Raw genomic sequence first — 13864 nt, 5'->3', positions numbered from 1 at the left:
TCACGTAGTATACATGTGATGTTCTATGATATATTTTGTGATGTTTACATAGTATACATATGATGTTCTGTGTTATATTTTGTGATGTTCGCATAGTATATATGTGATGTTCTAGATGTATTTTTCTTATGTTCATATGGTATACATGTGATGTTCTAAGATATATTTCGTGATGTTTAGATAGCACACATGTGATGTTGTGTGTTATATTTGTGATGTTCACATAGTATATATGTGATGTTCTAGATGTATTTTTTTATGTTCATATGGTATACATGTGATGTTCTATGTTGTTGTTTTTAATGTTCACATGGCATACATGTGATACGATATATTTTAGGATGTAAGCATAGTATAAGTTTAATGTTCTATTATTATCTTTGAGTATACATATAGTACTTATGAGATGGTGTGTGATATATTTTTCTAGTTTGATATGGTTTAATAATGAAAATATTTTATATTAAACACAAACATTAATGTGGTGTAGTGGTAGGAGAATGGCATCTTAGACCATAGGGTTTTGGGTTCAATTCCTTGCACCCTCACTATTTTGTGAATATTTGTCTTGTTCGATCAGATCTTTTTTTGAGGGACCGAACGGTCGGATCGAAAGCACGCGTCGAACAACGAAAATCTTCCCGCCGTGCGCCGAGCACCTCATACTCCCACGCGCGGTTGTCTTGGTGATGTTCATATCGTATATATGTGATGATCAATGGTATATCTTTGTGATGTTCATGTAGTATAAATGAGATGTTTTATGATATATTTTGTGAGATTCACGTAGTATATAAGTGATGTTCTATGATGCATTTTAGGATATTCAGGTAGTATAAATGAGATGTTCTATAATTATGTTCGAGTAATCATATAGTACCTTTTGATATATTATATATTATATTTTATGTTACTCAAGTATTATTCATGTGATGTTTTCTTTTATTTTTTTCTTTATCTAGTGGATTCTTTTTCTCTTTTTCACATAGTACCAATGACATGTTCTCTTTTATGTTTCGTTATCTTTTATTAAATTATTTATTTATTTCAATATATTCATATCATTTGTTATTTATTTCTTTCTTTTGTCCTCTTATATATTTTACTCTAATTAGTTTTTTCTTATTTCATGTTTTACTTTTTTTAGTTTCTATATTCCGTGATATACGCATAATATTCTAGAAATATACATGTGATTGCAGCACCCGGTTTTAAGAACAAAACCAGATACACACCATATGTGAGCCTAGGAAGTCAAATCTCACATATAGCTACAAATAAGGGTAATATCAAAAAATAATGCTTAAATACATAGCGTATTAGTATAAAGATTATAACCTTAGAGTATAGACAGCGGAAAAACAACTTCGATCTTCAAGCGAAGACTCCACTTCCACAGGGACAACTGACTGGTTGATCACAAGCCTAATTCCTCCACACTCTAGCAATCTAGTACACATCCTGGATTTTTCTAAAGATTTAAAAAGTAAAGCAAACGTAAGTACATATCATACTCAACAAATATAACACAGGGTACATGAGGCTCAAAAGGCTGACACTGGTTTAACTACGATTAGCTTTTAATGAGTCATATTTTAGCAATTGGGTAGCATCAAGTTTCTCATAAACCCGTATAAACACATGATCAGATAAACATGAATAATGAATAGCATAAATAGTAATCATTAATGAGCATATTCATCATCAGTATCATCCGTGTTCATCATCATTAACCATTAGTGATCCTCTATTCCGTAAGGGTTCAAGGCCACTTGTGACCGTGAGCACGGCTGATATACCAGTTTTACACTCTGCAGAGGTTGTACACTTTCACTGTGAGTCGTGATTTACCCTTTCGTCCGAGGTAGCTAATCCCTTGACCCACTTCCAAGGAAGGTCGGCAAGGTTTACTATGAAGCCTTTCAAAGGTTTGTCTAACAAGTTAGGGCCATTAGATTCACTCGGCAAACAGATATAGAAACCCCCTGTCTAATGGCACAATTCCATCATGGCTATACACATAAGAGTAGAGGCTGTCCTATACCCGATTCGGCAAACCATTCTTACGCCAATAAAGGTAACCTCTAACAAGATAGAAAATATCATCATACTAAGCTAAACTCAAAGCTATATAGCCCTCACAGTTGTACTATAAGTTCTGGATGATCACTTACAGATAAGTCCTTAGGAAGAGAAATCTAGAGCACCATAAAATAGCCCAATGCTCTAGCCCCTTGTTCCATGTTGCTAAAAAGCATCTTTTAGTGTTTATTGCATATACCATTAGTCAAGTTACAAAATCATGGTTGTAGTTGAGGACTAACATCATACTACCCAATGCAATAATCCAAAGGTGTCAAGGTACAAGGTACAAAGTACTAGAAAATCCTTAGTGGCAGTCAAGGTAGACACATGCAGTATGAATTAAATGATTAAAGGTGTATAGAATACTAAGGAAGATCACATGCTATACTTGCCTTAAACACTGATCCTTCGGTAAGCTTTAATCTTCAACGTTCTTCTTCTTTTTCTTGATCACCACGTATATCTCATCGACTCGACAAGATCATAAAGCACCACACAAGCATCTATGCAATCATACACGAAGCAAACAACAGATCTAAATTAGAGCAGTACACCAAACATAAAATCAAGATAAAAAATTTGTAAAACGAATCTACGACTCGCTACGAACACATAGACGCGAAAAGCACACTAATCGAAGCTACGGTTAAAAAGATACAACTACCAAGAGATCTACTCATAAAACTATTAACTTAATGTGTTTTAATTATATAAAAATATATATAAGATATTTTATAGGTAATATAAATTAAGTCAAGTTTAAGTTTGAATTATAATACTAAAGTAAAATAAATCATAGTTTATTTATAAAACTCAATTGCATAATTATTATTCAAATTAGAGTTTAAACTATAAAATTCCAGAAATAGTGACATGGCAACCACTGTTACTAACGTGTAGATCTCGTTGCTATGAATCTAACGCAACTTGGATGGACTAAAACAGAGTTGAAATGTAGAAGATATGATTTAAACAAGATTTGCTTTAATAAAATAATAGATTAAATCTAAACTTGAATTTTAAAAGTTGAAAACCTACTTAACAGTAGCATAAACATGTAGATTATGAAATTACGAACCTAACGTAAGTTGAACGAATCAAATCAGAGTTAAAACAGAGAAGTTATAGCTAAAACAAAATCAGTGGCAAATCTGTAAATAAGTAAAAACATATTTTGGATCTAAACATAAGAAACTACGCTTTACAAAGAAGAAAACAGATTTTGAAAAAGTGCTATGGACTGCGGGTTTGAAAACGAAAAACTAGAGGGGCTCGTTTGCAAAATTCCCAAACAAAGGGGTATCTTTCATCTGGGGCCGTCCGATTAGAAACTGTCGGCTATGATTGGATCGACGGGGGAGAGAGAGAGAGGGCTGGACGCCGGCGTTGACAGGGATGGCGGCGGCGCCATGGCCAGCAAAGGAAACTCGGCGGCAAAGCAAGGAAACGGCCCTACGGTGCACGATTTTCAAAGGAAAAAGCACGAGGTGGAAGAGGAGGTTGAGGCGAGCTCACCTAGGGTCACCTCGACGACGGATATGGCTCGAAGACGACGTGCAGCTTGGCGAGTCGATGGCAGACGACGATGCTAGGTGGCGGCGCGGCTACGGGCGCTCGGCAGCTGCGTTGGTGTGAGATAGGGAGGCGGCGGGCATAGGCTCGCTATTTAAGAGGCCGGAGGAACTTGTGCGCAAGACAACGACGCGGAGTGGGCGGCGTGGGACTCTCGGGCGGCGGCGAGTCCGGGCGAGATACGGCGCGGGGAAGAAGGAGCGTCTAACATGGGGGCCACGCGCGTCAGCGGAAGGAGGCGGGGAGAAAGAAAATAGCAGTGTTGGCCTGGTGCGGCGTTAGCTTGGTTGCTGAGCTAGGCTGACTCGTTGACATAGGCCGCGAGGTGAAAACGGGGCGGCCCAAAAGGAGAGGGAAGCGGCCCGCAGAGGAACGCGAGTGCGGGCTGGCCTGCCGGGCTGCATAGGAGGGAGCACTTGGGCCGGCTCGGCCCACACGGGGAAAAACTGAGAAGAAGCAGAGGTCCGGGAAGGAAAAAAATGGAGAGCTGGGCCATGAAGGCCGAAAGGGAGAGAGGGGAGAAGATCTTTTTTTTTCATTTTTTTCCAAATCTTTCACCTATTTTGTTTTCAAAGCAAAATTCAAATATGACCAAAGTCAAATTCAAATGAGGTTTCAAATATACTTTTTCAACTCAAGTAAAAATAAGGAATTTTAGTAAGTCTTCCCAAAAATTATTTTTACAACTTTTTAAATTATTTTATTTTCAAATTTTCTTTTCTTTTACTTGAAAACCATTTTTTATTTCTTTTGCAAAAGCAATTTAACCACTCAACCAAATAAATCAAATGCAAGGGCATGTATGCTCAAACATGTTGCTAAATTTTATGATGAATTTTAATTTAATGAAAAATTTTATTTTTCTATATTTTATGAGCACAAAAATTCACAAATAAATCATTTTAGCTCTATTTCTAAAAATTCAAATTTTAGGGTGTTAAAGTGATGTTCTATGATATATTTTAGAATGTTCGCATGATATAAATGGGATATTTTGTGATTATTTTTTAGTGTTCATATAGTATTCATGAGATGTTATAAGGTATATTTAGTTTGTTTAAACAATATTCCAGTTCTCTTTTTTCTTCTTATGTCACGTGGGTTTTTTTATATTTTTATTAGTTTTTCCCTTATGTGATGCTCTTTATTAAAATATTTCCTTGCATAGTTTAAAACATTCATTATTGTTGGCCTCAACTCTATATACAAGATAGTAAATATAAAATCGTATATATTATTTTCATAGATATTACAGTACTATCGTATTAACCTATAATTTATTCTCCAAGATCTGGAATCATTGGAACATTTTTCTTTTGAAGACGACACATTTTTTGCTGAACCTAGAATATCGTGTCTATTCAATAAAATAGAATGTTCTCTCTTTATGAGATAAATGTTTGATAATAAAATTTTATCTAAATATATCAATGTGGGGTCTTGTTTTGAAGGATTTATTACAAGAAGCACAATGATGTAATCGGAATTCAGTTTAGATATTTAATTTGTAAACTATAGATTTTTAAATTTTGTAGCAAACCATGCATCGTCATATTATTTTAATATATTATATCCATCCATCTTCAACCAGGAATAACGTAGCGCTCTGGAAGCATCCAGGAAACAGCAAAGAACCGGACGAGGCGCCGCGAACCACGGCGAGTTAGGCCGCGTTTAGTTCGCCCGACTCTGCGCCGCCTGAAACACTGTAGTAACACTGTAGGTACAGTGCCGTTTTGTTTTTATTTGGTAACAATTGTCCAATCGTTGACTAATTAGGCTCAAAACGTTCGTCTCGCAAAGTACAACAAAACTGTACAATTACTTTTTGATTTCGTCAACATTTAGTACTCCATACATATACCACAAATTTGATGTGATGGAGAATCTTCTTTCTGTATAGTGTCAAAATTTTGGAATTGAGAGGAACTAAACATGGCTTTAATTAGGCGCGAAAATTTTTGCCGGCCAGCGCGAACGTTCTATCCGAGAAAATCGGCATCGTGCCAGGCGTCGCGAGCGCGGGCGGACGGGTTACGGGTGCGCGGGAACTTTGCGCGGGAAATCATCGGACGGTGGTTTCAGTCCGAACGGGCGGACTCTAAGAGTGCTCGTTTAAAAGATGGCACTCTGATCTAACACACGTATAGGCAAAAATTAACAATTACGCTAGAGAGCTACTAAATTCACTGGATCATGGAAAACAATATGCGATTTTGGCTAATCCCTAATCAAATTTTGCATCAAAATTCAGGTTAAAACAATCCAACCTCGATCAGAAACCATTTCACCAGAAATATGGATCAGACCTAGCAAACGTGGATGTGGCAGCTAGCATCACATACAGCCAGATTCGTACAGATCTAACGACTTAAAATGCCATTTCCTCCACCGATTCACTCCCACCAAATCCAGCACATCAGCGACGAAATTCCCATACCAATTACAGATCTACCTCAACAGCGTGAGAATGGAAGAGGAATTGGACGGATCGATACCTGAATGCTATGCTCGAGGCATTTCCGACCTAGATACCTGATACCAGCCTGGCCGATATGGATCGAGATGCACTCCCTCATGGTGTCCCGCAGTGGCACGACCATGCGCTTGACCCGTAGCCCAGGGGGGGCGGTCGTGGGTTGGCGGCCGATGGCACGGCAACACGGCGATCGTCGATCGGGCAAGCCCTGAGGTGCCTGCGGCGGAGCAGGCAGCCAGAGGAGTCTCGCGTGGCCGCCTTGGCCAGCGCGGCGGCGGATCAGGCGCGAGGGTCTTATCCTGGCAGGATCGGCGGCGGCACGGGGTTGGGGATTGTGAGGCGTAGCGGATTCCTTTTTTATTCCGTGATGATGATGGCAGCCTTCGATCCCTCCTTGCCACGGCCTGTGCAGTCAAGCGCGTTTGAAGCCGTGCGTGGGTGGGCCGGACCGGCCGAGGTCGCGCGGGGTGAGATGCGGCGTTTGAAGCCTGGCATCAAACATGAAACATCAGCCATCGGATTGGATTCGGGTGTTTTTCAGCCCTAATAAAGACGATTTGTTGTGTGCATTTATCTGGATACACAATGGTTGGCTCTCAGCGGAAGACATTTTACTGGGAGATTTAGTATAATTTTGATTGGTCCATTATATTAGAGATTATAGTAGAGACTATGGGCCAATTACACTAGATAATTGTATTACACTTACTCCTTATGTTTCATACTTATTAGTGCTTTCTGAACTTTGTCTCCGTGTTGACAAATAGGCAATGGATGTGCTATAATAATCTGTTTAGACCTGTATGTTATGGTAGCTATTATATGACTTGGAATCTCCATTATCATCTTCGTCTCAACAAAACATGAAAATGTTGAGATTTTGAGATATGTTTATTGAATTTTGTCCTGTTGTATGGTTATAAGAACTTCTTGTCATCCTATGTATTGCTATGTTGCTTGTTACTTCTATTGTGTATGTGTAACCCACGCGCCACAAAAAAAAGCAAGGATGTCACTAAACATCCCTTCCCTTAAGCTGGAGTACAAGACTCAGCAGCAAACACGATTAACAAAGTAGAATGTAGAAGCAACAACAACAATAAAACTATGATTAAGAAAGGTTCCGCCTCAGTTAATATTATTAAACCATGAAGGGTCATCATGACTAATAAACTAAGTTAATTACAGCAAGCCAAAACTACTATTATATCACTAAAGTGTGGGCAAAATAGTGATGAAGTGTAGCTAACCCATCCCTTCAAGCAAAGCAATCAAGTACGTAGATTGAGTAATGCAAGGATGAGATGAAACATCTCAACAAACAAATTTGTTTTCACAAGCTATTTAAACCACAAGTTGAATTAAACAATGATTTAACATGAGGTTCCAGTTATATAGAATAAACACGATATAATATCAATATAAATGAGTGGCTTGCAATATAAAACATAGCCATATGACAGAGCTTCATAATAATAAGGCCATATCACTTCAAGAGTAAAATTCACTACTGGTCCCTAAACTTGTACGCTAGTGGCATCTAGGATCCCAACAGTCGATTTTTAATATTTAAGTCCCTGAACTTGTACTATGGTGTCACTTGGGTCCCCAACTCTCGAATTTCGATATTTGGATCCCCAAACTTGTATGTCGATGTCATATAAGTCCCCCAAACTTGCACTTCAACACACCGATGGCACTAATGGGGTATGCTGATTGTGTGTTGACTCACGAGTTCAAGAACCTAGATGACACTATTGTACAAGTTTAAGGAACCAAATATCAAAATTCAAGAGTTGGGGGCCGAGTGACACCACAACACAAGTTCAAGGACTCAAATATCAAAAACCAAGAGTTAGGAATCCAGATTACACCACCGTGCAAGTTTAGAGACTGGTCATGAATTTTACTCTAGTAGCAAATAAGCACTAAGCAACCAAATTCACATCCTCCCCCTTTCGGGTCACACCTTGCCTTGATTGGGATCCATTCCCTACTGAGGGGATTTGCACATAAAAGGCAAAGAAAAATTTTCTTATGATTAAATATATTCATTTTCAAAAACAGGAGTTCGGTCAAAAAAGATCAGTATCGCAAAATCTTTATGGTATTATCGCAGGTGTTCAGCATTACAGTCACCCCCTAGTAAATGGATGAGCTGAGAGTTTTTTTTAGAGTAAAAGGAGAAGAAAGCACCCACGTTCCCAGCATATAGGATACTAATTAACGACCTCATCATCAACTATAGTTTCAGGAAGCAAAACAGTAACGACACTCTCGTCTGCTTGGTAATACCTGGATACACTCAGACCCTCGCATGAAGACAGAATGTTCAATTAGTATCACTTGGTTCTCGGTTATCGCAGTCCAGAGTTACAAACTTGCGTGGTCACTGGTCAGATCACAGATCAGTGAATAAACTAAGTGGTACAACAAGCATGGACGATTTGTAATGAGATAAACAGCCACGGTGGCTTATTCTTCTTTTCTTTTCTGTCTTTTTCTTTCTTCCTTTTTTTTTTTTTTGAGATTGTGGCTTTGGGAATTGGGATAGTATTGCTCTTCATGAATGACGCAATGAAGCATACCATCACCATGGATTCTGGTCCTCGGGGACCGGAGGAGACTCCTTGAGCACGTTCCATGGCTTCGCCGGCTGGTGTCGCCCCATGGGAAAGTTCCAGAATGTGTCCGAGCGCTCGTAGAACACGTAGAACAGGATGGCGGATGCTAGGAAGAGTGCCAGGAGTACGAGCCAGACCTGCCATTCTGCCAGAGAAGAGACACAGGATTACAGGAACAGGCGGTTGGTTAGGAAACCGTGTCAGGGACATGAGGGCCAAACAGTATTTGCCTGAACATACCTTTCCAGTCAGCAGGCACGTTCAGTTTCGTCAGCTCTGCTCCCCATTGATCCGATGTGGAGATTACAACCCTGCGATACCAGTAGTCAATGGTGTTAGGAGAAACACTGAAACTGGATGCCAAAAGCAAATTTGTTGTATATTAGCAGTTCTGCCCAATCTAGCAGAATAAATCCATATAGTTAGTTCAGTCTATTCAAGGTGACCTAAGCGGAACTACACAGTATTTGAATGCCACATATTGAAACAGATGGACTTTCAGATTCAAGCATCCATGGGTGTTTCCATCAGACGAATACTTACAGTAAGCATAACTAAGAGAGGTTTAAAATCATGACACTATAATATGCCATCTACCTAGTGATGAATAACTATATGTTATAATAAACAAGCACGCCTGACTTAACCTCTGCAATAAGCAGTCAGGCAGAACTAAAAAGAAAAGTGCCCAGTAAACTAATATAATGCCAAGCTATAGTTACCTTTCAGTAGGACAAAACTCAATGGAGGTGACTGGGGAACCAAGATGAACTTTCTTGCTCCAGTGAGAAACTTCCATTTTCTTTACATCAACAGCACAGAAGTCACCATCATGGCTTCCTCTAAAAGAAATACAGATCCATGTGAGCATGCTAAAAAATTATACAGCGCATAGTTAGAGTGATAATCATAACTAGTACGACTTCCTCTCCATTGTTAATTGCAACATAATGCCCTTACCAACAAGATTAAAGTGTTATCAGATTGTACAACTAATTGTTTAATAGACAACGACTGTCAAGTCAATATATAAAATATATATAATATTTGAGTTGAACACATAATCAGATATACAAGCAAGCAGAATCATACTGAAAAATAGGCTAAACTGAATTAAAAAATAAGGAGATGCTAAGGATGAAGCATGTTAATCCCAAAATTGGCAGGTTTAGATGTTCCTAGAAATGCTAAATGGGCTCATACAACTGCAGTACTGTACGACAGTAGCAGAAGTATTTTATCCACTCACAATGCCAGATACTTCCCATCCAAGCTAACTGAAAGTGTAGAGATAGGCTTTCCCAGAAGTCTTTTGTACCCAATTCTCTTCCAATCGCTTATGTTCCAGACAACAGTAACAACTTTGGAACCTGCTCCAGTGATGATGAACACAGATCTAGTCAAAATCAGCCTGCCTTCAATTCTGCATATGTATAATTCTCAAGATCAATTGAAAACACACCTTTTGCAACAGTGCAAAACAGGAATGGTTTCATGCCATCCCTAGAAAAGCGGCAACACTCAATCTTCTCATCCTGTAAGCAGACAAAGAAAAAAGTGGGGAAAAGAAGTCAAAATTTCAACCATATCAACAAGTAAATGTAAATAAAAGAAAATTATCATAGGCTCATAGCATACCGAGGATCGAGTCAAATTGACCAGCGGTGCACCCTCATCTATCTTCCATATTCTTGCAGATCCATCAGTGGATGTTGAAACTAAGAACTCAGAGTCTAAGCTACAAAATGAAAGGCACCAATGCTGTATCAGTTGGTGATGATCGAAGTGACCAGCAACCAGAAACCATGACACTAGAAAAGTTGAGATGTAGATTTGGAATCAATTATATTTTTTTTTCAGTTCAAAAGACAGCTCTAGTGAGTGTGCCCATTTTACATAAGCATTTCCTGACCTGATATCCATGTCTAATGCTAATATTTATGGTACTCCTCTGTGAACAATAAGAAAATAAAAGTAATGCTTTAAGCCTGTCCTGACCTGATATCCATGTCTCGGAAGGATTTATGAGCTTTGGGTTCATCCAAAAGCACATTCATGCTTGGCCAATGGAATATTCTGAGATGTCCATCCTGCAGTGGTACAAAAGAACAAGTCAACTGGTATCAGGTTCAGGTAAAAAGAGTATTGATATCAGACAAGTCACTGCATTGAACAATAGGACTAGACAACAAATGAAACATTTAGAATAAATAGTTTTCATAGCATGTACAGAGGAAGGGTTTTAAATGCAAGAGAGTGATTCAAAATATAGGATGTACAAAGGAAGGGTTTTAAATGTACAAGCAGTTAAAATATACTGCTGACAACTTTCTTCTTATAGCATGTGTAACAAAAGAAGAAGCAAACCATAGGAATGCAAAAAAAAGGAAACAGAAAAATTAAAGAAAAAACTTTGATCCCTCGAAATTCAGAAATCAATATAATACAAACCCATACCTCTCCACCTATGGCAAATTTGGCACCGTCTGTGCTGAAAGCAAGACACTTTTGAGGTCCAACAGATTCTAGTGGAGGAGCATCTCTTGGAATAATGCGTACTGTGAACTCTTCAAATATCAGTTTGAATAACCTATAGTTTGGAAAGATGATATGCTAATTAAGTCATGGACTTGATAAAGTATAATCAAAGGACAAACAGATAAAATGGAACAAGGAAGGGAGAAGCTTTCAGGATTAATATAATATAATCAAAACTAAAAGGAATGAAATTAATGTGGAAATTAAAAAAATGTGAATTGGTTAGATTAACAAGGAAACTGAGGAAGAATATTTTTATTGCACTTATGATATCCATGAGCAAAATTAAGCCTGCTTTAAATTGGCCAGATAATCATTTGTTGTGATTGATGAAAATGCAATTATATGCCACAAATTTACAAACTGCGTATAGCTGTAAGTATAAATTGCAATGGTAACTTTTCATTCGTCTATAATTTTGTATCTGATAATCTCATAAATCTATAGGTGTTACTAATGTAAGAGTAGTTTTAATAAAACTTGAGAAATCCAGAGTGTAAGCATTACATATGCCATGCATTTCTTACATAACTAAACTACCAGGAGGAGAAATCCTTGTCATTAGACACTAAACTCACTGCACATTTCAAAGGTCACGAAAATCTACTAACTTATATTTCCAAATGAACTAGTACAAGCAATTCCACAAAATCCATTACTCAATTGCATAGCTCAATCCATTTAAGACTTGTGACCATTTGGTACTATGGTGCCAAAGAAGACTGATAAGTAGAAGGAAATGCTAATTTTGTCAAAGCGCTTTCAAGGAGTGCTCAAATCAGTGTTTCCACTAGTATTCATATCGTCTCTCCATTGTCCAACATGTGGATCAAAATTTCCCCACTTATACCAGCAAAACTGTCAAATAGCTAGTAATCAGCGCAATCTGACCCTGAATCCATAATCCATAATAATGGTAAAGTACAAGTACATTTCAGCAATGTTAGTAGCTGGGCAGCACCACTGGTTCATCCCAAGAGGAAAAAAACGAAAGCGTGACCTGTGATGAGTAATGAGAGGATGCTCTAGGTTCCAAAACAGAGAGCCCTGATTGAGCCTCCCTAAAATAGCAAGTCAGCTGTCACTTGAGCAATTCAGCCGCAGAAATAATCTAAAGTCGCTCTGAATTTCACACTCAACAACTAATTAGTGCCACTGATGGGCGGACAGACCAACGGTACAACAGTGCACTCCAAATCACCCAAACGGACAAAAACCTGAAATTGCTGCGCGGGCAGTAGGCAATTGAGGCCAGACCCACCCAATCCATCGCCGAGAGAACGTCCTCTCGCTCACGCACCTTAAAATTTCACCACAGACACCAGCACGAACAAACAAGCAGTTTCCAGGGAGGAGCAGAATGGCGCACCTGCAGCCCGTGGCGGTGGCGCAGACGAGCTCGTCGCCGGCGGGGTGCACCGCGATGCCGCGCGGCGCGTGCTCCCCGAGCACGGCCCTCGCCTGCAAGCGCAAAACCGATTTCGAGGTCAAACTCAACCGACTCCGAGACAGGCAAACCGAGGACGACGAGGAGGAGGAAGAGGAGGTGGAGCCGGATGGGCCCGCTTCCGCACCAGGGGCTCGGGGGAGAGGGAGCACTCCTTGGCGTCGAAGCCGAGCACCTCAAGCGCGGGCGGGGAGCCGGCCGCCCCCGCCGCCCGGCCGTACGCCGCGAACACCCGCGCCGCCGCCGCCTTCTCCTCCCGGCGCCGGATCCACGCCGCGCACGCCACCTTCCCGCCTCCCGCCGCCGAAGCCTCGCCGCCGCCGCCGCCGGCCATGGGTGGGGGCTGCCTAGAGCTGCGGGGTTTAGAGAATTTGCAGAGGGCTTTGCAAGCGGGGGAGCCCGCGAGTTCGAAGCGAGCCGAATCGAGCGCTGTTGTTTGAGGAGAGGGAAGTGGGGATCAGACGGCGAGGCGAGACGAAAACGACGACCAAATCATTTGTGCTCAGTTGGGGATTGCGCGTGGGCCCCACCGGATATTCGTTCGTTATTCGCTGACTTGCTTCCAGTCAGCGCCAGCTGAGTGATTCCTCTCTGGCTCTCTGTGTCTCCACTTGATTTCCAGGCAAAAGGGTGGGTGGTCCAATGATTTGGGGATAATTCACATCCATGTTCGTGGTAGCATCGCGGTGGCAACATATAACGATATAGGTTATTAATTGGTTGACTTGCGGAAGAGAAACAAGTTCCGTTGATCATTTCACGAAATGGGGCCTCGTTTAGATCGTGAAAAGATTTCAACCCGATGAATAGTAGCACTTTCGTCTTATTTGGTAAATATTGTCCAATTGTGGACCAACTAAGCTCAAAAGATTCATCTCGTGATTTCCAACTAAACTGTGCAATTAGTTATTTTTTTTACCTACATTTAATGCTCCATGCAAACGGCTAAAAATTGATGTGATGGAGAGAGAGTGAAAAAACTTGGAATTTTGAGTGTATCTAAACAAGGCCTAGGTGAAGTTCGGGCCGAAATACATTCGAGAGTTCTTTTTCTTTTATTGGCATCTCCTAGGCGCTAGAAAATCGTGAAGTCGGAATTGGGCCTCTTGGGCTAGCGAG

At 40.1% G+C, this 13864-nt stretch overlaps 1 protein-coding gene across 1 annotated transcript; it reads right to left on the bottom strand.

Annotated features, from left to right (window-relative positions):
- Positions 1-8215: 8215 nt before the first annotated feature.
- Positions 8216-13220, bottom strand: LOC136551049 (SEC12-like protein 1). The gene is made up of 10 exons (XM_066542644.1): positions 12873-13220; positions 12668-12759; positions 11218-11350; positions 10759-10850; positions 10399-10498; positions 10223-10295; positions 10010-10130; positions 9483-9602; positions 9001-9071; positions 8216-8905 (listed from the first exon to the last, which is right to left on the bottom strand). Exons 1-10 carry the CDS (start codon positions 13077-13079, stop codon positions 8727-8729), a joined length of 1188 nt encoding a protein of 395 aa, XP_066398741.1. The 5' UTR covers positions 13080-13220; the 3' UTR covers positions 8216-8726.
- Positions 13221-13864: the final 644 nt, after the last annotated feature.

This window comes from Miscanthus floridulus, chromosome 4 (assembly GCF_019320115.1).
Source record: "Miscanthus floridulus cultivar M001 chromosome 4, ASM1932011v1, whole genome shotgun sequence".
NCBI lineage: Eukaryota > Viridiplantae > Streptophyta > Magnoliopsida > Poales > Poaceae > Miscanthus > Miscanthus floridulus.
The sequence above is the reverse complement of the archived record's forward strand: the minus strand, read 5'-3'. Positions and strand labels throughout refer to the sequence as shown.